We start from the raw sequence: 27188 nt of genomic DNA on the forward strand, positions 1-27188 counted from the left end.
GATCATGAGTATGGCGCCTTTATTTCTCACCACATCAAATCTCAGTACAAATCCTGCACCTCTTTGGTTGTAATGCACGTATAGCCCCTGTATGATTAGGCTTAAATTTCAGCTATGTAGTAACAGTAATATTAGTGGTCATTTCCTGGGGCGCCCAGGTGGCTCAGTCGGTTAAACGTCAGACTCTTGATCTCAGCTCAGGTCATGATCTCAGGGTCATGAGATCAAGTGGGGCTCCTGGGGTTCCACCCTCAGCAGCGAGTCTGCTTCTCTCCCTCTCCCTCTGCCCCTCCCCCAGCTCACATGTGCCCGTGCTCCCTCCAACTCTCTCAAATAAATAAATAAATCTTTTAAAAAAGTAGTCATTTCCTTCTAATTAGATATATTGGTACATAAATTTTTATATGTTATTGAGAAAAGATCCATTTCTGGACAGGATGAAGGCTACTCATTTAAATCCAAGATCTGAGCTGAAATTCACAGGCAAATAGCTACATTATAACTGGTTATAGGAAACTGGTTCCCAGACAAATTCCCATAGATGATCTACCAAAGTGAGGATAACAGTTTGAGAATTCAAAAGCAGTACGCTGTTTTAAAAAGATAAAAGATACTGTTTTATTCTAGGCACATACTCTACCATCCTGGAGGCAAGGGACTATTGATTCATCTTTACATTCCTCTAGAATAACACAGTATCTAAAATGTGCCAGGCACTAAATACATATTAAATAAATGAATAAACCAGACATCATTAAGCTTAAAATTAACTATGTTTCACTTTACAGAGCATGAGAAATCATATTTTAATGATCATTCTTCTTTTATGAACCTCTGCATATACCTCTAATCTCTACCTTATACTGCGGCATCACGTATAACATTTGAGTTCATGCTAACATGTGGTATTCACTCTTGTCTCCTCCGTGAACATGTTTTTTCCTTATTTTATCAGAGTTTGGACCACTTGGTTCAAAAGGACAGAGATCACTAAAGTTCCCACAAGCGGCAGGACCTTATTTAAAGGATACCCCATTTGCAGGAACTCGGAAAAAGTGAACCATCGGACTTCAGAAAGGCCAGGAACCATTTTAAGATCTTCACTCTCATGTTCTGCCATGACCAGAACCTGCTAACCTGAGTGCCATCTTCAGAGGCCGTGCTTCCTGCAAGCTCTCTTTCCTGCCCCCCTCAGCCACTTCGATGAGTCTCCCCTTCTCTGATGTATACTCTTTACCACGTAGCTTCTGCTTCCTCACTTATTTTTACTCAAAATTTGGGCTTGCTGGGACTCCCTGTGACTCCACCTCCTCTCCATGACAGGTTTTCAGCTCCTGCTTCTGGAGCTAAAGGATTCTGTGAATGCCTCATTTAAATTCCCGAGTCAAAGCGCTTTCCCCAAGGGAGCATGTTTTGGCTGCCTGTGGGGTGGCAGGGCCGCGCGGTCTCTGTAATTCACACAGGGCTGCCCTTTGGCAGTAACGATGCGGGCGGCAATTTCACATAACACAAGGCTACAGGCTGACAAGTACATGATTGGCATTTCTAATAAGGTTGGCATAATTATTCACTTCTTTATGGTATTGCTTCTATAGGTTTCACTCTTGTTTCTAAGTTTAAGTTATTATGAAATGGAGATCGTTGCTCTTGGCCCAAAGTTTGCGACAGTGCTAATCTTTTGTATTATGTGAAGCTGAAAACGACACACAGCACGCTGATGTTCTGAGTTGATTGATTAGTTATTATTTAAAATTGCTATAAAATATATTTTCATACTTTCATGGAAACTTAGGAAGGATTGGCAAAGAATGAAGAAAAATTGAATCATGAGTTCCTTATTTAATCTAAACAAAGTTTCAGCATTCTGGTTGCAATTAAGTCGCATAGTTTGAAACCAGAGAAACAGGTTCACATTACTAATAAAAACTGAGGGTGAAGATTTACTCTGAAATTTAAAATGTTGAGCTTAGTTATCCTACGTGGTAATTTAGAAGCCATTAGTAAGAACATTTATTGTGTTAGTGTCTGCTTTACAAAAAGCAGAGCCATTATTTAAAATAAACTTTAAAAGCCATTCTTGCATGGGAGAATGGGAACGTACTTTATTTTCTTCATGTGCCAATTCATTTACAATGAGAATAATTCTCTGTGCATACCCTTCCATCAGATCCTAGAAGCTGATCTTCAACAATACATGTGTTTTGGGGCGCCTGGGTGGCTCAGTCGGTTAAGCGTTCAACTCTGGATTTCGTCTCAGGTCTTAATCTCAAGGTTGTGAGATAGAGCCCCAAGTCAGGCTCCGTGCTCATCGGGGGAGTCTGCTTCTCCCTCTGCCTCTTCCCCTCCCCGCTCCCCCCTCCCTGTTCTCTCTCTCTTTCTCTCTGAAATAAATAAATAAATCTTTAAAAAAATGTGTCTGCAGTCTCTCGCATCTATTTCTTTATTAGGAGGCTAACCTTTCCCCTTGTATGAAGAAGTACTAGCATTAATAGGATAATGTTAGGGAAGTGAATTCTGATAGCTAGTACTCAGATAGCCCATCAGTCCTTATATTAGACCCGTCGGAGGTCTAGCAGTTAACAAGCCTGAAATCTAATCATAGATGAAACTGTAAAACTCCAAATGATTGCCACTTTCTCCAGAGAGTAATGGAGCAGCGTTGTCAGAGAGAAATCTTCACTGCCTTAACAACTTTAAAAAATGCCATGGAGAAGTGCATGTCTCATCAAGGGTTTAAAAAGGTAAACATAGAACATCCAATCAACTCAGAAAAAAAAGTCAGATCGTTATCTCATTTTTCATGGAGCTGTAGGGTGAAAAGAACCCAAATCAGTGTCTTCTAAGAGTATTCTTTAATCTGATTGTACTGTCAATCAAAGTTCAAGAGTCAAGTTCAATGAAAGAAATAGTGCAATAAGGAATCATATAGGGAAAAAATGAAAAATCAGAAAAGTACTTTCCAGCAGTGATGGTTTTTCACTCTGAATTAGAGATTCATTTCAAAATTTAAAGTGCTCTTTGGTCTGTAGAAATTAGAATTCTATTATTTTAAACAGTAATAAGCATACTATAATTATGGTTCAGAAATGAAAATCTATGCGATTGGTTATTTCAAGAGGAACTGAGCAAGAGTTTTTAAAAAGAATAAATTTTTAAAACCAGAAGGATTTAACTAAAGTAGAGGTCTGCATTGTATGAAAAAAAAAAATACACAGATTTTTCTTTTAAAATATTTGTGACCCCAAACAAAGAGAAGATGGGACTGGCAGAAGCTCTGATCTCTCCTCCCTCCCAGTCAGGCAAAAGTGAACAGGCAAAACTTGCTGAGAGCCCTTTAATATAAGATTACAAATTCTAGGGTCTGTCTATATTGCTTTATTCAAATTTGAGGGGTACACATTCGGGAACTGGTTCAGGAAACTTCTTGCATGTAATTAAATCACTTTTAAAGGCATTTTCAGTGCACTTTCAGGGGGAAAAAGAAGGTACTGAGGTGCTGATACTTTGAAACAAGTTTGTAAAAATTCTTTCTTATCCCTTTCTACTTCAGGTGCTTTCTTTCCCCTCTCTATTTTTCTGGCACGGAAATTTAGTTCATTAAAATAAGGAGACAAGTCCACTTAGCTCAACCAAATTAACCTTGCTGTAAGAAAAGCTGCCAATAGATTTAACGGGTGGGGCCTATTCGCACACCATGACACAGAGGATATCCTAACTCTTTCTGTGGCATCCACAGTGATCGAACAGTTAGAGGTTAGTTAAGACTGCCAAGGAGTAGAACTTTCTAGAAATATGAAATGCACAGTGTATCTTTCATGCTAGACATTGATCAAAACTGTGTCTGCTCAGACCCATGGTTCCCAGAAGGTCAGTGTTGCTCAAGGAGAAATCCATGGTATGAGTCAGATCTAGCAACAAGAGTTGTACCTTGCAAGGAGTAAAAGTGATAGACTCTTCACAGTGTTCCTTAGCTGATTCTATAATAGTTCGATATTATCATTCAATAGGTTGCCAGTATTTAGAGAATATCTGAATAAAATCTTTACTGTCATTATTAGTTACTTAAATCAACTCAAATATTAAGTCTTTACTCTTGTCAAGTTTTCAGCAGGCACTAATTCTACTGGAAAGGCAATTCTGGATTTTTCCTACAAACGTCATCTTCCATAATCCCCATTTATGTAACCAAGGAACATCAGCACTGCTAAGCTTAAAGATGTTAATGCTTCACTTCCTAAGCTTTAACCATGGGAGAGCATGGTTCATTTAAAAATTCCTATCATTATGTTCTATGTCGGTGCAAAGATCATCTGTGGTTTCTGCTGCGCAGGATTTATTTCCTTTTTTTTTTTCCTAGAAAAAACACTTGGCTTTTCCTTTGGGAAATTCTTCTCCTCCATTGTCAGTCAAGTAGTCCTCCCCTCTCCTGGCCCAAAGAAGATCAAGCTGGGCCACTTGGATCCTCTCTCTGAGGAATTTGAACCTTGAGTTACCTGACACAAGTTGACCTGAGGTGAGCTGACTCACCTTAGAAGAAGGAGAATGAAGAGCCTAGCCACAATTCCTGATACCCTCACCCTGACTTTCAAATTTCCTTTGATTCTCTGAGATCTCCTCAAGCAACAGTGTGCACAAAAATCACACTGAGAGGTTATTAAAAATTAAATGATGAAGATCCACCCCTGAGATGCAGATTCTATGGGTCTGGGATCGTTCCCAGGGATGTGCACTTCTTTTCACAAACACTTCTAAAAATTCTCATGCTAGTGACCCAAAGAACACACTGAGAAACACTGCCGTAAACAACCAAAAAATTTCATGTGTTAAATTAGAGGTGATTTCTATTGTTTACCACCAAATTATCTTATCTTTTCCACACTTTATAAAGCTTTGCAAAATGATGACTGATGGTTTGTGCCTTGGGGAGAGAGGAGAAAAGAGATTTCAGATCTTTCAAGTGGATTTTTTTAACTTCCCCTTCACCCTGTTCTGTTCTCCTTCAACTACAACCCTTGGAAATTATGAGTGCGTCCCAACAATCTGTGTAGAAAAAAGGTTGCAATCCACCCCTGTGAATGAGTACCACTTTGTTTCATAGTCTAATATCCGCCCAAAGGAGGAAACTGATTTTCCCAATAATGAAATGACCAAAGAAAAGTCAAAGACTCCTGTGGCGAAGCTTCACAGACTCACTGATACCATCACCCTCCCCCCCAGACCCCCCCAAAATGGTGAGAGACAAGAAGTACAGAAACTCCAACACACCCAATGCCTTAGTCACAGCGCTGGGAGGAGCCACTTTGCCCCTTACTGCTTTATTCCGTGTTGCTGTGTGGAAATCAGAGTGGATTATATAAATTATTTATTCCTTTGGTGATGGGGAGGAGAGCAGGGATATGCTCATCACAAAAGTGCAAGGGGGGAAAAAAACCCAGTAAACAATAAATGGAGCCACTTTTGATGATTCAAACAGAAAAGAATTGGCTGTTACCTCAATGTAATACCAAGAAAGAGAACAAACAGAGGAGTCTGGCGCAATGGGAAGCAGATCTATTCAGCAGAAAGGTCATCTGGCAATAGAAGGCCTCTAAGCCAACAACACAAAAGGCTGCGTCAGAACAGCAATACCTGCCTGAGCTCTGATGGAGGGGCATGGGGAGGAATGACACATCTGAAACTGGAGCCGCTGCTTTAATATGGGAAAGATGGGGCAGCTCTGAATACACATGGCTGGTAAAGCCTTTAATTCAAGGCCTCCGCAAACTAATCTGGTGGTGTTTTTATTTTTCAGTGGCGGTGCTTCAAGATCCTTTAAAATACGTGTTTAAAAAAAAAAAACAAACACATTTACCTGTTTTGTAACCACTGTTTTTAAATGAAGTTAGTTTATGGATTTTGGTGAATTTCATGGTTTAAATCAAGCTAAGATCTCCTCTGCACCCAGAGCAGGTCCTTGCTAAGAGTAAATAGCTGGTTCTCGTTTTCAGATCCCTAAAAGAAACGAACAGAATATAATCTAAACAATGAAAAGAGGCCTAAAGAGTAAATAATTCCGTAGTTTCAAAGTCTAGCAACAAAATTTATCTTCTACTTTATAAATACTGAAAAGACCAAGGAATTTAACTTGTATCATCACAAAGCTGTCTGTGTGCCTGTGTGTGTGTTTGCACGCACATATACCCATGTTCATGAATTTATATAAATATAAAATAAAAATTGCATTCTATAATGACGAACACAAAAAAATAACAATTTAACCATATTTGTCCAGCACTATTTAATTAGTCATTCCACAAATATGTCTTGACCATCTGCCACAGGTGAGACATTCTTGCTGGACAATCAGGATACAATCATGAAAAGGGAACTTAAGAGTTCAAAGAGGCACAATTAGAGGAGTAATTATGATAAGGTATAGTAAGTGTTATTGTGGGAACAGACCAAGGATACCTACCCCAGACTTAGGAACAGACTCTACTAAGGAGCAGAGGCAACAGGGAACACTGGGCATTGTGGATAATGAATGGCATTCCATGCCGCTGCAACCTGAGTGGGATGGGGCTAAGGGCTAAGGCCCAGGAGGCAAACAGGGCTTGATCAGGAAGGGTCTTGTCCATGCTGATCAGACTATGCTCAGAGAATGGGAATCCACTGGGGGTTTGGAGCATGGAAATAACATGACTGCATTTGAGAAGAATCACCATGGCCATTACAATATGCTGAAAGGATTGTTCAAGAATTACAACGAAGCCAGGGAGACCAGTTAGCCGGTTGCTGCAGTAATTCGGGAGGCCTGCACCAGGGTTTAGGCAGACGGGATGGAGGAGAGAAGATTCTGGAGCTCCTGAGATAGAAGTGACTGAATGTGAGGACTGATTGGGTCAGAGAGTGAAGGGAAGGGAAAATGACTCCTTTCTGGCTTGGACAACTGGGAGGATCCCAGTGCCTCCAACGTGACCGATGAGGTGGAAGAGATGCCGGTGTTGGTGGAAGACTGGAAGGAGGCATGGAGATGAGCCAGAGCAGGATGGAGCCGCCGGGGTCAGTTTTGGACAGGCTGTGTTTGGACAGGGCCTGAGCAGTTCCCAAATACAGATGCCTGGAAATTGTTCGATGTTTATATGGATGTGAAACTTGGGGGAAAGATCTGGAGCTGGGCCTAGAGATTCAGTCACCGTCAGCATATACAAAGAATCGTTTTCCTTCAGTGTTTTCAGCCATTTCTTCTTCAGTCTACTTTTTATTTCTTAGGTTTTCCTTCTTTTGAGCATTTTTCAAATGTATTTTCGTCTTCATCAGTGTCTCTAAGAATTGAATACAGATGTGTGACTGCCTGAAGGAATACCAATATAAATGAGAAAAGAAAGATAGAGCATGCGTGTGAGCAGGCACAGGGAGGGAGAGAACTATGGAAGCAGGTGCATGAGGTATCACAGACATGAAGGGCAAGCTGTTTCAGGACAGTGGGACGGGACCATGGCCGACGCTCTGACCACCTGACCATCCCGACTGGTGTGTATCCTCAGTGAGAAAGACACACTAGGCCAGCATCAACTAATGCTAATATCCTTTAAGATGATCTACGTTTCTCTGCTTAGATTGCATATATTCTTTCCTTCTGATTTTCATTTGCTTAGGAAATGTGCCAACAATAAAGGCATGCCAGAGTGCAAACAAATTTAATACAGTTTGACCACCCTTCATGAAACAGGTTCTTAGCATGCAACAGGAAGGACTCGACCCTGGCCCAGACCTGAGCGCATCTACACATAACACCCCATGGAGGACAGGCCTAAGCAACCAGCCAGACCTTGCCCTTCTTATTTCCAAATAGTTCTGTGAGTACCTATGACAATTTCTCAGTTAACAGATTCCTCCATTTTTGGATTGTTTCCACTCAATGCATTTCAAGTGGAGTGTTTTCTGATGAGCTAAAATGTGCATTACCTATATTCATTTATATTTGATAAGCCTTTCTGGAAGATGGTGAGGGATCAATTAATTTAAAGGTATTTATCTTATTAAATATTTATTACAAAAATTAAGTATGCTCATTGTCAAATGTCAAATGACATAAAAAGTTAAATCCCACCTGTCCCTCTATAATCCCACTTCTGTGAGCTCGGCACACATTGGTATAGCCTTGTAGACCTCTTCTTTTGAAGACACCAATACAGATATAAATGCATGTAGAGTAAATGTGATCATACCATATACATTGCTCAGCAACTTTATTTTTGTGTAACATATTTTCAGAACATAGACCTCCTTCCACGTCAGTCTGTACAAACCTCTGCAATAGGCGGTAGACCATTTGTTGTGTCTTACTGTTGGATATGCCTGTTAGCTCAAATATTTCAATGTTCTATAAACTCGCGTATCTCTACCAGTAAGCCAGGCCTTCCTGAAGGCAGGGATTAAGGGGTTCAGTTCCTCTCTGAACTTTGGACTCTCGGGATAGCTGTGGGCAAGGAGCAGGTGCTGAGGAATTCCTTCATGAATGAACAGGTGGATGACGACAGCTGTAGCTTTCCCTAACTCAACTTCACAAAAGCTTTCTTTAAAACAATTCATCCTTCCGAAAGTGATGGCTCTTTTTCTTACCACAGAAGTGGTGCTCAGATGCAGAGGGCAGTGGGAACGACAATAACAGCTCAGACTTCATTGAATAGTTACTATGTGCCAAGTATCTCCACAGTGTAATACATGGCAGGCCCATGAGTAAGATTCTGTTGTTATTCTTCATTTAACGAAAGGGAAATTGAGGCACAGAGTGATGAACTGACTTGCCCAACGATCTACAAAGTACAAATTTTAGGCCTCTGCTCCAGAGTCTGTCATTCACATTTGAAATTGTTTCTCGGGGCACCTGGGTGCCTCAGTCAGTTAAGGGTCTGACTCTTGATTTCAGCTCAGGTCATGATCTCAGGGTGTGAGCTGGAGCTCCATGTCAGGCTCTGCACTGGGCATGGAGTCTGCTTAAGATTCTTTCTGTCTCCCTCCCCACCATCCCTCACTCTCCCCCTCTTTACAAAATGATAATAATAAAAATAAATTGCCTTTCCACACTCCCATGTGCATTGTGGCATTATTTGCAGGGGCCAGGATACCGAAACTACGTTAAGTGTCTGTCATCAGAGAACTGGAGAAAGAAGGTAAGACACACACACACACACACACACACACACACACACACACAGTGGAATAAAGAAGAGGTGAGAAATACACACACAATGGAACGTCATTCAGCCATGAGAAAGAAGGAAGTCCTGCCATTTGTGACAACAGGAATGGAGCTTGAGAGCATTATGCTAAGTGATAGAAGCCAGACAAAGACCAATCACATGGTATCACTTATATGTGGAAACTAAAAAAAAAAAAAAAAAAAAAATCCAAGTCATAGAGACAGAAAGTAGAAAAGTGGTTGGCAAGAGCTGGGGAGGGGGGAAAATAGAAAGAGGTTGGTAAGAGAATACAAACTTTTATTAGCAATAAGGTGAATAAGGTCTGAGGATCTAATGTATAACATGGCGACTGTAGCTGATAACACTGTCTGGCGTAACTGAAATGTGCTAAGTCAGTGGAACTTAAAGTATCTCTCTCTGTCTCTCACACACACACACAAGATACATATGTGAGGTGATGGACATGTTAATTAACTAGATGGGAGAAACCTTTTCACAATGTATACATGTATCAAATCATCATGATGCACACTTTCAATATCTTATGATTTTGTCATGTATACCTCAATAGAGCTGAAAAAATGTGATCCTCTTAAAATTAAACCAACAAACAAAAACAAACTGCCTCTCCAATGGGAAGGGAAGGCAGTGAGTGACAACCAGAAATGTGCTGAGAAGGCTTTAGAGCAACTGGAGCTCCCATGCCTGTGACAATCAACAATTCATCAACAAGCTCATTCCCTATACACATCCAGAGGATGTAAACTGCTAACTTAATTACATCTTCCCCCCTGTGCTCCTTAACATTTGTAGGCATATTCTTCCATCTCATTTTCTATTAATAAGATGTCCTCGGGCACCTGGGTGGCTCAGTCAGTTAAGCACCCGACTCTTGGTTTCAGTGCAGGTCATGATCTCGGGGTTGTGAGATCAAGCCGGGTTCTCGGCTCAGCATGGAGCCTGCTTGGGATTCTCTCCCTCTCTCTGAGCCTCCCCCTGCTCCCACTCTCTCTCTAAAATAAATAAAATCTAAAAAAAAAAAAAAAAAGATGTCCTGCACTGAAGCTTATAATTAAAGCAAAGCTTAAACCTCTAAAAAATTAAATCATTAAGTAGTGTTTTTATTGTGAAATACTTTAAACATTTGTGGTTACCATTTCTGAAGCTGAGGTCTACTGCTCGGATGCAAACATATGTCTTCTGAAGGTTGTTTTCACATCCCAGAGAGATGAGCGTTAGTTAAAAAAAATTTTTTTTTTAGGATTAATGGCACCTTAAAGTTTGAAGGGTCAAGGGGCACCTGGGTGGCTCAGTCGTTAAGTGTCTGCCTTTGGCTCAGGTTGTGATCCTAGGGTCCTGGGATCGAGCCCCACATCGGGCTCCCTGCTCCGCGGGAAGCCTGCTTCTCCCTCTCCCACTCCCCCTACTTGTGTTCCCTCTCTCGCTGTCTCTCTCTCTCTGTCAAATAAATGGATAAAAATCTTAAAAAAAAAAAAAAAAAACTGAAGGGTCAAATTAAGGATTTTAATATGGCCAAAATTAAAAGCTATTAAAAACATGCAGTCCCAAGTCTGAAAAGTCAGCAATCTCTTGAGAAATTCCCTTTAAGAGCAGGCTGGGCAAAATATATATAAATTTGACTTTAAAAGACACACAGGTTTTAAACACCAAGTATTACTCTTCAAGAACATCTTAAATAAGACAGGACACCTGGGTGGCACAGTCAGTTGGCTGTGTTTCAGCTCAGGTCATGATGTCAGGGTCGTGACACAGACCCCCTGAGTGAGGCTCCCTGCTAAGCGCCAAGTCTGTTTAAGATTCCCTCTCCCTCTGTCCCTCTCCCCACCACCTTCTCTCTCTTTAAAATAAGTAAACAAGTCTTAAAAAAAAAAAAAGAACATCTTAAGACATAGGTGGAAAAGCTCCAAGTGTGTATATATATATACATATACATATATATACACACATATACATACATGTATACATACATACATACATACATATATACACATATATTACTATGCATATGAATCTTATTCTTTTATCTGTGAAGGGATAGAATTGATGCCACCAAAAACTCTTTAAAAAGTCATTTTCCATGAAAAACGTATTTTTCCAATGCATATATACTAAGTGTGTAGCTTGAACTTATTTTAACTAGTTAAGACAATTCTGATAATTGGATCAAGTATAAATTGTGAGAGAAAACTCTAAGTCGAAAAGACACATTACCTACAATGCTACTACCAAGAAATCTCATTAATGGGCACTTTAGCATTTCCTAAGTTCAATGATAATTGATTTTCATACTCAGAAGCACCACAAAATTTTAGCATTAAATTTAATTTTAATCCCATTATTGAAAATTAGAAATACATCCCAAATAAGACATAAAAACATCGTATCTGAGTAAGAATACATTATACTTTAAATCTCAGGTTGGCCCCTACTGGATTCTGAAGTGAACTATAGCCTGTGGCCATAGTTATTCTTCATTTGAATTTTCTTGATCTGGAGAATGGTGAGATTATCACTTGCCTTGCCTTAAAGGTTGCTTTAACATCAAATGAAATAATGGGCATAAAAGTTTTTGTAAACTCTATAAAAGACTATATGATTGTGCATCGAATAACCATAACAATCAGAATTTATCTAGAGTACTGAATTGCTCATAAGTTATGTAATACTGTTGACTCCTGAACAACATGGGGGTTGGGATGTTGACCACCAACACCCCCCCCGACAACATAGTTGAAAGTCTGTGTATAACTTTTGACTCCCCCAAAACTTAACTATGAATAGGGTTCTGTTGACTGGAACCATTTTGATAATATCAGCAATTGATTAACACATATTTTGTATGCTAGAGCTATTAAATACTACATACTAACAACAAAGTAAGTTAGAGAAAAGAAAATGTTATCGAGAAAGCCATTAAGGAAAACATATTTACAGTACTCTACTGTATTTACTGAAAGTGGACCCACTCAGTTCAAACCTGTGTTGTTCAAGGGTCAACTATTTATACAAAAGTAACATCGTTTGGTGATTTCACTCCGTTTACATGCTCCAAAAGTTCAGAAGTGATCATGTACCAAGGACAGAGTGCTCTTAGAAGAGATTGGCAATAGACTAGGTCATTCTCAACCATCTAACCCATTTGTCAAAGCTTTTCAAGATTTTGAGTAACTAACACAGGCGTAAGCAGCCAGTTGAGAGCAGTTACCCACCATGTCCTCCCGACTACTCTCTCACTGTAGTCACTTTGTGTCATGATTTTCACTGCATAGTAGCTCCAGTTTTGGAAAAACAACTGTTTATCAGACAATATACGAGGTGCTGATGAACATTTCAACTCTCAAAATAACCCTGCAGGCTTTTCCTATTTTCCCAATTATATAGATCAGAAAAGTGGGGGTCAGAGAGAAAAGAACCCCACACTATCACAAAGTAAATAAGTGAGAACATCAAGAATCACCCCCAGGTTAGCCTGAGTCCACATTCTACTGATGTCTATATAATACCCCTTGGTCTCCAATCATTTTATTATGCTAATTGTCAGTTGCTTTTCTTCTTGCTGGTTCTTTCTTTTTTTTTTTTTTAAGATTTTTTTTTTTTTTTTTTAAGTAATCTCTACAGGGGCGCCTGGGTGGCTCAGTCATTAAGAGTCTGCCTTCGGCTCAGGTCATGGTCCTGGGGTCCTGGGATCAAACCCCACATCGGGCTCCCTGCTCCATGGGAAGCCTGCTTCTCCCTCTCCCACTCCCCCTGCTTGTGTTCCCTCTCTCGCTGTGTCTCTCTCTGTCAAATATATAAATAAAATCTTTATAAAAAAAAAAGTAATCTCTACACCCAGTGTGGAGCTCAAACCCACAACTCCAAGACCAAGAGTCACACACTCCACTGACTGAGCCAGCCAGGTGTCCCGCTGCTTGTTCTTTCCTGAACAAAAAAAGTCTCAAAAAACAAATACCCTAATGGAAAAAGAGACAAGGACTTGAACAAATACTTCATGAAAGAGAATGTCCAAATGGTCAATAAATATCTGAGAAGGTGCTTGATTTCATTAGTCATCAGAGAAATGCCAAGTAACACCATCATGACGTACTTGTACACATTGACCAGGCTGGCTAAAATGTAAGGGATGACACTAAGCTTCAGTGAGGCACTCCTGGTGGGAGTGTAAATTGACTGAACCACTCTGGGAAGTGGTTTACCAGTATCACCTCAAGCTGAATATATATATATATATATATATATATATATATATATATATATACACCCCACAACTTGGCAATTTCATCACTAGTTTCATATTCCACTCAAACGCATATGTAAACATCCACAAAAGGGCATGTCACAAATAATTCTAGAGGCAGTATTCATAACAGCCCCAACCTGGAAACGCCCCAAATGCTTATCAACAGTCAGATGGAGAATTAAATTATGATACAGCCATGTGATGGAATACAATACAGCAGTGAGAATGAATAGGCTATAAGCCACAGCATGCAGCCACACGGATTCATCTCGTAAATATAATGATGAACAACACAAGCTGAACAAAAAAAGTATATACTGTGTAAGTCCATTTGTATACAATTCAGAAACAGGAACAACTAATCCATGATGTTAGAAGCTAGATTAGTGGGTACCCTGGATGGGGGGGAGGTGATCAGTGAGTGGAAGAGAGGACAAGGGTCCTGACATTTTTTGGTTTCTTGGTTTCGGTGTCGGTTACATGGGCTTGTTTACCCTGTGAACGTTCGTCATGATCGACACTTGCGGGGCACCTGGGTGGCTCAGTCGGTCGGTTGAGCGTCTGACTCTTGATTTCAGCTCAGGTCATGACCTCAGGGTTGTGAGACAGAGCCATGGGTAGGGCTCAGCAGGGAGTCTACTCGAGTTTCTCTCCCTCTGCCCTTCCCCCTGTGCTCTAGTGCTCTCTCAAAATAAATAAATCTTTTTTTAAAAGATTTATTTATTTATCTGGCAGAGAGAGACACAGCGAGAGAGGGAACACAAGCAGGGGGAGTGGGAGAGGGAGAAGCAGGCTTTCTGCTGAGCAGGGACCCGGATGCGGGGCTCGATCCAGGGACCCTGGGATCATGACCTGAGCCGAAGGCAGACACTTAACAACTGAGCCACCCAGGCGTCCCAAATAAATAAATCTTAAGAAAAAAAAAAAGATCGACACGTGATTTTTGCACTTCTCTGTGGGGAAACTACACTTCAATAGCAAGTTTACTGAAGAGAGTTAGTATCAATCTCTGCTCCCCAAGGCATGCAAATGTCAGTATTCTAGAAGTGCTTCACAGGGGTGCACACAGGGCTTACTATGCTTATATATCCTTTTAAGCTTAAGAGTATTTATTCAGCTGACAGGTTTTCATGTCATTCAATATGATAAAAATAGCAAGACAGTTTAGATAAAAATAGGAATTTCTTCTGACACATGAAGCGGGGTTCAAAAAGAATGATCATTAGGTGTAAACCAAATAATGGAGACTAGATCTTGCATTCAAAGAAGAATGCCAAAGAGAGAGGCTTATGCACTGAGCCTTACAGAAAAAGAAAGGGGCCACAGCCTACAGGGTAGGTGCCACTCACAGAATATTTTTGAATATGGAGGCAGCATTATGCAAACTAGGGGAGGGACTCTAATAAAGGGGACAGCTGTGGAAGATAAAAACCTAGAAATGAGGAACTATGGCATATGTACATAACTTTATTCAAAACCCACGTAACTTTCATACTCTTTCTGAGACAATGTTAGAGTAGGAGGAATCCTTAAGAAAGCTGTCATACTAAAAAGAAGATCTTAAGAACTAGTGGATGGCTCACACACACATACACACACACGTATCAACCGATTTGTATGTTATAGCTAATATATATATTTTTTATTTATACACACTTTAAATTCCCAAGTTTCAGTTGGAATTCAGTACTGGCATGGTCTAAGTCATCATCCTCTGAGATGGACAATGACTGGAGAAAGGATACCAGGACATAATGGACATTTAATGGACAAGGCCCCAATCACTGGTACCATATCAGGGTTTGGGCTGCCCTTTGCCCTGCTGTCCCCCTGATTATTCAGTGAGCAGCTTCCAGACCCCACATAACATCTGCTTTATAGGCACATTAGAGATTTCACAGGCAGATATATCCATAGAGGATTCTTTTCTTCTAAGGAAATGAAATATATTTCAGATTTTCCATGCCTATAGCTTTGGGCTGGCTATCTCTAAAGCAAATTGCAATCCATGCATGAAACCGCCAAAGCTAAAGAGGCTGAAATAGCAGCAGGTGGGTGACAGGTTAGAGTTCCCAAGAGATAAACGTTCTAAAATAAAGGAAAATTTATTTCTAGCGACCAAAGTGTAAATTTCTTTTATTTTTAAAATATAGTTGTGCCAGGGACGCCTGGGTGGCTCAGTCGCTAAGCGTCTGCCTTCGGCTCAGGTCATGGTCCCAGGGTCCTGGGATCGAGCCTCACATCGGGCTCCCTGCTCGGCGGGAAGCCTGCTTCTCCCTCTCCCACTCCCCCTGCTTGTGTTCCCTCTCTAGCTATGTCTCTCCCTGTCAAATAAATAAATAAATAAATTTTTTAAAAAATAATAAAATACAGTTGTGCTGTATGTTTTGCGATCCCTTAGCCAAAATGCACGTGAAAAAAAAGTTTGAGAATGGGCAAATGAGTCAAATCTCCTAAACTTAAAGTTACCACTCCAAAAAATACAGATTGTGCTGTCTCTTCCATTTATTTACATGTTCAATATCACGAAAAGGGCAGAAATAACTAGGGCAAAGATTATTTGAGGCCTTATTTCAGAATTCTTCTATTGAAAAGGCCACATAACCACAGATTTCTTCTAATTCCTTATATGAGCAAAGAAAAATATGTACAGCTATGGAACTCTCAGCCTTCATTACTCTATAAACATATGGGTTTTTAATTCAAATTACTTTTAGTTTAAGATTTTCTCTATGTGGATAATTTTACACTTTAAAAACTTTCTAACACTTCCCCCCCCCCCCCGCCCGCCGCCGAATTCCTATTAAAAAGCAATTATTCTATGGGGGGGGGAATCCACATTTCTTTCTGCAGATGTCGTCTTTAAAAATCTTTGCTGGCTATCTCATATCTCCTCTGTATGTGTCAACTGTTGCATTCAAAAGACAAACGGCACCGAATATATAACAGTCACAGACTCTTCAAATTACAGGGGCTTCTTATGCCCTTACCTATTTAATAACATTAAACATTACCTTTAAGATCTGATGGGCATGTAGCTATCCTTCCCCCCCCCTTCCAACTCCCAGTCCTCAAGTTTATTATTTAGATCATATCAGATTTTGACCTTGTTTGTCCTGGAAGCGGCACATGTATCTTTCCTAGTGGCCAATTTTCCAAGGTCACAGGTTTCTTTACATTATGCCCTTAAGTACTGATTCGCTCCCCTTGTAGAATTTCCATGTGTTTTGCAGCCAGGAATCTCAAGCCGGCGTTAAGCGTTTCAGCACTGCAGTTTGGCCAGCCTGCGTAAGCCTCTCGTTCTCTTTCGCATCAGCCCCGGAAAATGAAGCAGCCGCTTGCAAAAGGAGTAGGAAAATAAAGCCAGCGCTTCCTTGGAACTTGTCGGCTAGCGTGCAGCCCAGCAGATGTCAATTAGCATCCAGTCATTTTAAGTAGTGATACTTCAGTGTGTGTGGAAGCCTGCCTTGTAGAATTTCATACTCAGACAGCCATTTTGCAAAACACAGCAGGTCCGTGAAATAAGGGCTATTTCAGTGAAACAGTCACAGGACGATAAAGCTGCTGTCAATGCTGGTGTTACTAACAGCTGTGTCATCCATCAAGCGATTATCATCTACTCTTTCTCTGAAGCCCGTTCAAAACAGGATTTAATAGTAGCCTCAGTGGCTATCTTTAATTTCACCAACTCCATGGTGTTTCTCTCTAAGAGATTCTTTTCCTGCCATAATTCAAATATGAAAACAGGACTCCTTTCGGTACAAGAGAATATCAACTGGTCTGAAACTGATACAGATCTCTGAGACAATGGACTTCCCAAACAATCCCCGTGCAAGTTATTTCCAATCTTATCCAAGTAACACGGCACTAGAGATCTATTTAAATCTATCTATCTATCTATCTATCTATCTATCTATCTATCTATCTATCTCCAGAAAAAATCTCAGAATCTCATATACCTCTAGGGTGCCTCGAACACTTGTAGGACAAATGATTGATTCTCTGGCTGATCCTCAGCACAGGGATGATAAACATCTGAAAGAGGCAACATGCACCAGACAGACACGAATCATATTTTCAGCCCCTCGCTGCAATTCTACAGCCATAGAAACTTACATAGGACACCCGTACTCGCCGCCGATGCACCAGCCCACAGCACTGCATGAAGAGCGGTGCAGAACGCAGTCAGCGTGTGGCTTCACCGAGCTGCACTGTGCCTTCTCTTCTCATCAGAGCCACTGTCCATTGCTTCCCACCTTGCACTCCCAGGTAAGAGGTATGGGGCAAATCGACACTTAGCTTCTGCCTCCCAGGTAGTTTCTACAAAACACCACCAGGTCCTGCCAGCATGCCAAAACTTTGTTTTCCTTTTTTTTTTTTTCCGGGTAATTTGAGATCTTCAGGGAAGTTGTCTACTGACCAGGAATCTACCAAGAGTAGAATTTATTTTCCTGAGATAACTAGTACTATCACACAGTGGTGACTGTCTGGATCAGGAGAGTTTCTTGGCAACATTTTTACAGTAGCCATTCTCAACTCGGGAGATGGGCAAACATCAGAGAATCTTGCCTTTCGGGAGCCTGCAGTATCCTGCTTTTTACAAGAGGAGGCCTACTCCTGATGCTGTTGATGTCCCTGCTTCGGAGCACGCCGCTCCCCCGCCCCCCCCACCCCCCCACCCCCGCCACTGCTCTGCCATTACCTCCTCCCTCACAATGCTCAGACCGGCGACAGCATCCCTGCTGCCCTGTTACCTCCGTCACACTTGGGGCATATCTGATCTGCAGTTTCTCCCTCCTCCCTTGATCCTGAAAAATCACGGAGTCTAGGCTTTAATTCACTCTGGATTCCTGGGACTACAGAGCCACCCTCCAAACTGTCAGACGCTTTGTCTTGCAATACGTGTCTCTCATGAATTGTAGGAAAGATTGCTGGAGTGGCCTCAGGACCGACTCACTCAACCACTGCAGCTAACCAGGTTTGGTTCTCTCGTTTGCTCACTGCCAAATATTCATTTCCTACGTGAAAAGCACAGAACCCCGGTGAGCCAATCTGATCAGAGTCAGATAGAATTAATTAGATAATATAATTAATTAGAGGATGTCTCACCTATGATTTAGATAGGAGAAACTAAATGAGGCTGCCTTCAAAGCACAAGAGACTGAAAATGAAGGGTCCTCGCAAGCTATAATTTGCATCCTTCTCTAAAGACATGGCTTGCAGCGGCTGAGCTGATCATCACATTCTTCCTAAAAGGCCTTTGTGCATGTCACACCTGAAAAGATGAATTATTAATAGACATTTGGGGATAAAACTATTAATTTGTATGGTATCCACCGTTTTAGTAAGCAATGATTCATAGAGCCTTTTAGTGTGCCACAGCTATTGATCCAAATGTGCCCCATGTCCAAGTCATTCCAGATACTGTTGCCACTTGAGAAGATATGTTAACTATTTCACGTCACAGACCAAGATCGCTCACCATTATGCTCTTTAGGTCCATAGAAAGTGCCAGCCTATGAGGAGGTCAACACTTCATCAGTATTTCCTTAAAACCTATGATTTACAGTAACAAATCTTATTATTTTTAATAGTCCAGGAGGCTATTAGAGATTAAAAAAACTCTGCCTTAGTTCAGTGTTCTCATTTCACTAATAAAGTAACTAAGGTACCACATGGTCAAGCGTTTTATTTATAAGTAATATAAGCAATAGTATTACTATACCTAGTAATTTATGTCATTTAAATAGTCTATGAAAATTCTATGGCTTTATCATATACTAATTAACCCTCCCTGTATTTGAAGGTCCAAAAGGGAAATGATGAATAAACTATAGAAAATAAGGTTACCTTTGTGATTGTATCAGGAACCTAGAATAAAATAAAATTTCTAAATTACATTGCAAATTTGCTTGTGAAGGAAGAACTGAGAAAAGAAACCTCAATGTCTCCTGGACTATCCAAGATACATTTCCAGTAGGTAGGATATCAATTTGTTTTTTTGAAGAAACTTTAGTGAGAAATATAAGTAAGTGATGTAAGAGAACATATAATTCAAATTTAGGCTTTTTCTTGAAGACCCTTCATCAATCTCATCCAGCACACATTTACTAGAGTAACTGAATAAAAATGAAGAATTAAAATTAACTCTAAGAATAAGACGAAAATGTTGGAGATATGATCTCTTCTATGATTCTGACTTTGATTTGGAATTCATTTAACTTTTTATTAACTCTGATATTATTATACACAATATGAGAGAGATCCCCAGTTCATTAGAGATTCCACCCACCTTGCCATTCAAGAATCCAGGAAAATATGCTAAGCACCAATTTGATTCAGCAAACATTTATCGAGCACCTTCTATTTGCTTGACACTATGTTAGCTGCTCGAAATGGGAAATGAATAAAATAAGTCCCTACCTATCTCTAGGGACTTATAACAGAACAGAGGAAAGAGAACACAGAATTTGAGCACTATGGGAATATCAGTGATACAACTCCTCCCTAACCCTGGAAGGAATGCTAACGGCTTCGTGAACATGGGAACCTGGGCTAGTCTTTGCAGAACGGGCAGGTAGAATTGCATCCAGTGGAAAATTGGGGCAGAAAGCATTCCAGGCAATGGGACAGCAGATGCAAAAGCACAGAAAATCATATGCAGAGGGGTGCCTGGGTGGCTCAGATGGTTGGGCATCTGCCTTCGGCTCAGGTCATGATCCCGGGGTCCTGGGATCGGGCCCCGCATCGGGCTCCTGGCTCAGTGGGGAGCCTGCTTCTCCCTCTCCCTCTGCCTCTCTCCCTGCTCATGCTTTCTCTCTCTCTCTCAGTGTCTCTGTGTCGCAAATGAATTTAAAAAAAAGTTTAAGAAAATCATATGCAGAACATATACAAAATAAATTATATTTATATAGAATGTAAAGAAAACGTAAATAGATTAAATAGTCACAATATATTCAGAGTACCTGAAGTCTTTCAAACTAAACTGGGTTCTTCCCCAAATCCAGGACTCACTCATCTCTATATCCCTGGCATTTAGTGAAGTGATGGACACGTAGTAGGTGTGACAAAGATTCACAGTTGTTCCCTCATTATCCCTTCTTTATTTCCTTAAGAGTAACAGAAATCGACATGTGGCTGCTGGGCTAGGAGAGATATCCCAGGCTCCCTTGCAAGTTGGTATGGCCATGTGACCACCTTCTGTTCCACAGGACAGGAGGAAGGGACACCTGCCGACGTCTTGGTCCCATCTTTAGAGGGAATGGAGCATGCCTTTTCCGTTCTCTTTTCCCTTTCTGGCTGCCCTGACTACAGACACAGTGCTGACAGCTAGAACCATTTAAAAGCCATTTAAATTGGGGAGGAGGCTGAATGTTTGGGAGAACAGAGCAAGAAGAAAGCTCCTCACTCTCTCTGTTGCTTACATTCAGACTGTAACATGAAAGAGAAATAAACTCCTACGTTAAGTCACTTATAATTTGACCTCAGTTATAGAAGCCAAATGTGTGTGTGTTTTTCTTGGCTTTTTTTTTGAGAGAGAGAGACCGCAGGAGTGGGGGGGGGAGCAGAGGGAGAGAGTGAGAGAGTCTTAAGCAGGTTTCATGCCCAGCACAGGGCTCCATCCCACGACCCTGAGATCATGACCTGAGCCGAAATCAAGAGTTGGAGGCTTAACCAACTGAGCCACCCAGCCCCCCCCCACCAAGTGTGTATTTTGAAAGTACCTCAAAATATTTCTGGAATGAAGGATTAATTCACAGAATCTAAGACTGGGGAGCAGGTGGAGGAGTGGTCTGAGAGCAGGATGGGACTAGACAGTGAAGTACTCTGAACACCACAGCCAGGACTTCAGACTTTATCTTGTAGGACATACAGAATTAGCAAAGTCTTTAAATGTGAAAGTATCTGTTGTTTTATTTAAAAAGTAGGAAAAGGGGTGCCTGAGTGGCTCAGTCAGTTAAGCATCTGCCTTCAGCTCAGGTTATGATCCCAGGGTGCTGGGATCGAGCCCCACATCGGGCTCCCTGCTCCACAGGGAACCCGCTTCTCCCTCTCCCTCTGCCATTACCCCCCCACACACACCCCACACCCCTATGCTCTCTGGCTTTCTCTCTCTGCCAATAAATAAGTAAAACCTTTAAAAAATAAAAAAATAAAAAGTAGGGGAAAAAAATCTCCAGACTGTTTAGTTTTAAAAACTAGTAAAAAGTTCAATATTAGTAAGAAATCTGTAGCTTTTGAACTTGTGTAGTTGTCTACAATAAATGTCTATCTACTAAAACAAGCAAACCAGATAAAGTCAATAAAACCAGCTGTTTCGTTCAGGCGGCTAAATCACAAATCTAATGAATCGTTAGATTAACTATTTTGTTATAGTGCAACACATATTCAAGTAAAATATTAAAAGGTGACAATGAGAGGTAGAATGACAAAAGCAACAAATTAAAAATAATTGTGGATAAATGATGTTGAGGCCAGATATTTTTTAAAAGTCCAAGATATTTATATCTGGGAAGTCTTTATAAAGTTTGAGAATTCATCTTAATTTACTCTTCCCTTTCTACATTACTATTAGTTCGGAAGGAAAAACGTACACAGTGGATGGTAAACACACCCAAAAGAAGAGGAAATGCTTCTTTTGAGAAGAAAACTTTTTGATACCAAAGAATAAAACCAGATCTAGAGAAGCCTTCTGTAGGAGAGCTGAAGGCTCCTTATCGTGGCTGCTTCTGGCTTGAGTGTTTATGGCTTTTTTCTGTGACGATGGTCTCCCTCCCCTCACAGACACTCCAGCCCATATATCCATTGAGCTCTTCCTTCATACTATGTTGTTGTAAAGGCAACCATTCAGAGCCTAGTGTTCTTTTTTTTTTTTTTTAAGATTTTTATTTATTTATTTGACAGAGAGAGAGACAGCGAGAGAGGGAACACAAGCAGGGGGAGTGGGAGAGGGAGAAGCAGGCTTCCCGCCGAGCAGGGAGCCCGATGCGGGGCTCGATCCCAGAACCCCGGGATCATGACCTGAGCCGAAGGCAGTTGCTTAACCAACTGAGCCACCCAGGCGCCCCCAGAGCCTAGTGTTCTTAAGTGCACCAAAAAGTTCTCCACTGGCTTCAGTAAAAACAAAACAAAAGGACCAAATGTCTATACTCAGAAACAATATCATGCAGTCAACAATATCAATTGAGTGCTACTTACCATGTGCATGTATCTGCTGGGCACTAGGGATAAAAGAACAAATACAGTCAGTGTGGTCCTTGACTACAGAGAGACTAAAACCCAGGGGGGAAGACAAGGCGAATCAAATAAGCACAGAAACACAGAATTGCAAACTGCCTAGTTCTTTGAAGGAAAGTATAGATTATTATGACACTGTATAGCAGTAGACAACTTTTAGAATTAGAGGTGTCAGAAATTGCTTCCCTGAGGCAGTGCCTTGAGTTGAGGTGGGAAGGGTGGGGAGGAGTTAACCAAATATAAGGGAGACGAGGCAGGGAGAGGGAATATGGTGGCCATATTCCGGATGGAGGAACATTATTTACGAAGGTTTTTGTGGCAGAAGAGAGAATGCTGAGTCAAAGCAGCTGAAGGATAAAGGAAGAAGGGGAGCGGGACAAGAACAGAACAGAAAGGTAGGTAAGTGCCACATCATGATGACCATGCTAGGGACTTTTATCTTGGCACTAACAGCAGTGGGATTCCATTCATAGAGTTAAGAGGCATGATCAAACGTGTATCACTTAAAGCACACTCTGGTAGTGGAGCTGAAGAAGAATGGGAGATGGCCAGTGAGACCAGCTCAGAAGCTGCTGTGACTAGCCAGGAAAACAGGATGCTCTCCTGTACTAAGGAGGGGGACGGAAGAGAAGTGGATAAATCATGAGACAGTTAGGAAATAAAAGTGGGTAAACACAAGGACAGAAAACAGAAAAAGAAATCCAATGGAAAAGATACATGTTCTTAAGTCTCTCAATTCTGGATGTTTCCATCCACGAGTGAAAGTCAGTCTCCAGGAGCACAATCCATGATAAATCTTTATTTTCACGTCAGTTCCGTTTTGTTTCCATTCTCAGTCAATCCTCGTGTCTCCGAATCCTGAAGAGGATCTCTCTTTGGCCCTCTGTCTCTTCCATTCAGCTCTACTTATCTGCCATCCAAAAGCACCACTCTATTTTATTCCAGCTTCTACAGACTGAAAATCTTCTCTCTGGTTTTTTGTTTTTGTTTTTGTTTTTGTTTTTTCTCACCAGAGTGTCCAGATTCTCATTTTATCCACTGGTTGTTTTGTTCGTTTGTTTTTCAGACCAACAACCAGGCGATTCTTCTCAGTGGTGACAGTGGCATTACTAGTTTATTTGCCACTCATATACACAGAGCAGCAGAAGTAAACAAAACAGTTCCGTGCAATGTAACTGGGGGAGAAGTCATCTCGCAAAATGAGTAATAATCAGGAAATGTGTACTGACTTCAGTAAGTCTAGAACACATCTTGCATTCTAGAGTCAAAATACACATTGTAATCAAAATCATGAGAAAACGATGCAACTCCAGGAAATCCCAGGTCTCTCACAGTGTAGTTATATTGAAAGAAATGCAATCCAACAAAAAGTGAAAATTAAGTGCTGATCTTTAATTATATATAGCTCAAAGAAAAAACCAGAGAATCCTCTAACTCAGCAACACTGCCCAAGAATTTCCTTTCTTTTTCTCCCTAATTCTTTTTTAAAAGATTTCATTCATTCATTCATTCATTCATTCATTCGTTTATTTATTTAGAGAGCACGAGCTCGGGGAGAGGTTGAGGGAGAGAGAGAATCTCAAGCAGATTCTGCACTGAGCATGTAGAGGTTGTGGGGTTCGATCTCACGACCCAGAGATAATGACCTGAGCCAAAATCAAGAGTCCAACACTCTACCGACTGAGCCTCCCAGGTGCCCCTCTCCCTAATTCTCTCTTACCCTAAAGCCACTTGTAAGCCTGCCCTCACTTTTCAACACAAACAAAAACATTAAAAAAAACTCCTCTCCCAGGCATTCAGTCTCCTGATTCTCTCTCCATCGATATACATCCCCAGCCTTATATTTGGCACATTTGCTTAATTTCTGTTGTTTTTCATTTTCTTTCAATTTTCCCCATTTTGCCCATTACTCAGATTCTGAACAAAGAGAGCCAGCAAACAAAAACCCTACCCCTTCTGTTTGACATCTCTAGCACGCTCTCTCTCTACCCAGACTTTAGGTCTTGTATCACAGGGTGGCTGGGTGTGAGGGAGCATGGAAGAAGAGCTGATGAAGAAGTAACTATGAATAGGCATTTATTATGGAAGGCAGAGGAAGTGAAGAAAGAGAGGGGGCAAAGCTGAGAACATTTATGGGCTTAAAATTTTTCCATGCCACCCTAATTTTTTCAGAGAATAGATTTGATCAGTTCATTTCATTCACAATAGCTACAAGGAAATCCAACAGGTATATAAGAAGGAAAACATTGACACTTTGGTGATAAAAGGCAAAGTGCACTATTCATAGTGTAACATTTCATGAGCACGTCTATGATGGTAACAGGATAAGATACTTCACAGCAGCTATTTTGATTTCCTGTTTGTCTGGAAAGACCAAGAAAGAGAAACACACATTTTTTTTCCGAAGTGTCCAGGAAACACTCCCAATAGATTTTGGAATTCTGTGACATATGTATAAACCACATATATATCTTTTTTTCTTTTTTTATTAGAATCCTTATTTGTCATGAAGGTTGCCACCAGCATCAGCCCAACCACTATGTGACTAACCCTACTGTGCCACTCATTACAAAACTGACAACTGGCATCATTTTCAAAGTTCAAAGTTCTCAAGTGCAAAAGGTGAAAAAGAACAGGCGAGAGGCCCTGACTCCTACTGTCAGTCACTGTTGTAAACACTGAAGAACACAGATTCCCTTTGAAGGTCCTGCGAAAGCTATGAGGTAAGTACTGCTTTATATCCACTTTATAAATGAAGAAATGGAGGTACGACGAAGTGAATCACCCAAGGAAATGACAGAGCCAGGGTTGCTATCAAGGAGTCTGACCCCTGAGCCCACTGGTCTTCCTCTGCTCTCTATCAAAGGCCAAAATTATGTTTACAAGCTGAGCCTGGGGTAGAACACAATCACACAACAGACACCTTTTGAGCTCAGTGCAAATGCAAAACATTCACGCTCTTGACTTAGTCCTTTGTCGTTCTTGCAATGTCTGAAATTTTACTAACTGGAAAATTCGTCTTTATATAACAAGTATCTTCTTATAAAAATTAAACTTCTTTTAGATACTGAGGTTATAAGTCGTTTACATGGGTTAATTTATTTAAAACTTTATTTTACCTATCTATCTATATGTAGCTAGCTAGCTATTCCCCCCCATCTTGCTTCAGAAATAATTTAATTTACAAGAACACATTTTCAAATAACATTTAGGTAGTGTGAAGTAAAAGAAAAAAAGAAGAAGAAAATGAGGACATACAATGGAGGCAGAAATGAGGCTTGAAATGCACCCGGTAAGAATCGATGCACTTCCTACAAATGAGGCATACATTTGGCTCTAAGCTTTCTAGCAGCCAACTCAAGAAGGGAAACTTGGTCAATTACATAATTTACTGTCCATAAGCTTAAAATAACCCAAATGCTCAGAAGAACGACTCTGTATGGCACTGAATTCTCCTGGAGGTCCCCATAAAAAGGAACACTGTGTAAAGTGATAAACAGCACTCTGGACGGCATCCTTACAGTAAATGCCACAGTGCATTTTAAAGCTTTGCACCTTGGCCTGACCTTCACTGGCAAGTACAGGCCTCAAGCCGTACACATTCAGTAAAGACATGGGGGGACGTGTGGGGAGGAGGGTCTGGACAAGACCCCAGACTCCTCACAGATGTGGCCCGATGCATGAGGAATAGAGACAATGACAGTGAGAAAAGGAGCTAACAGTTCCTGGTACTGGCACTGAGCAAACACTACTCCTTAAACCCTCATACCGGCTCTGAGGGAGGTAGGGTTATGATTTATCCCTGGGTGACAAGTGAGGGAATAGACCCCAGACTTCAGCACCTCGGCACAAGACACACAACTCTTAAGCAGCGGACACAGGATTTGAACCCAGGTACGTTGAACTCCAGAGCTCTTGCTCCCAACCACTAGGACTGCAAAGCTTTGCATAAGGATGGACTCTGTGTCCTTCAAATAATTCCACTGAAATATGGTTTCTCATTGATGAGCTTCTGATAAAGATTTACATGATAGTGAGCTTAAGACTGATTTGTATGTGTGTGTGGCTCCTTCAACACGGACTCAGTAATCAAGCTGGAAGTACAATGAAAGAGAAGAACAGGATACAGCCACCCCATCTCAGCTGGCAGCACAGAGGATGGCTTTTCTTCCCAACTCCTCACTACCGTGGGGACGTTTCAGAGAACGGGGGAAGGAGGCAGGTAGCTTCCGTGAATGCACATCTGGGGCCTAAGAACGGACCTGGGACGGACTGAAGCTTAAACCTGCATGGTACTGGGTCTTCAGCCTGCAGACGGGGGGGAATGTTCACAAAGGAAGCCAAATATAAAGGTTGTCTGGTTCCAAAGCAATTTGCTTTGGGTTTTTTTAGTTTCACACTAAACCACAGCATAGTTCTCCGGGAGTCACTAGTATCTGCAGATCCTGCACCTTAAATCTTCGGTTTGTCCAAAAGTAAAAAACTTTCTTGTATGAAAAACCCAC

General features: G+C 41.0%; 1 protein-coding gene across 7 annotated transcripts in view; it reads right to left on the reverse strand.

Annotated features, from left to right (window-relative positions):
* The window catches only part of CACNB2 (calcium voltage-gated channel auxiliary subunit beta 2), a 391004-nt gene that overhangs the window by 239542 nt on the left and 124274 nt on the right, over window positions 1-27188 (reverse strand). The window contains exon 1 of one of the 7 annotated variants that reach the window (XM_073885595.1): window positions 17563-18021. The exons of the other annotated variants lie outside the window; for them this stretch is intronic. Within the exon in view, the coding sequence (XP_073741696.1) occupies window positions 17563-17610 (48 nt within the window). The 5' untranslated portion in view covers window positions 17611-18021. Of the gene's footprint in view, window positions 1-17562; window positions 18022-27188 lie in introns of those variants that run through there. 7 annotated transcript variants of the gene reach the window in all.

This window comes from Callorhinus ursinus, unplaced genomic scaffold, assembly GCF_003265705.2.
Source record: "Callorhinus ursinus isolate GAN/ISIS: 27379988/994484 unplaced genomic scaffold, GSC_fseal_2.0 scaffold63, whole genome shotgun sequence".
Taxonomy (NCBI): domain Eukaryota; kingdom Metazoa; phylum Chordata; class Mammalia; order Carnivora; family Otariidae; genus Callorhinus; species Callorhinus ursinus.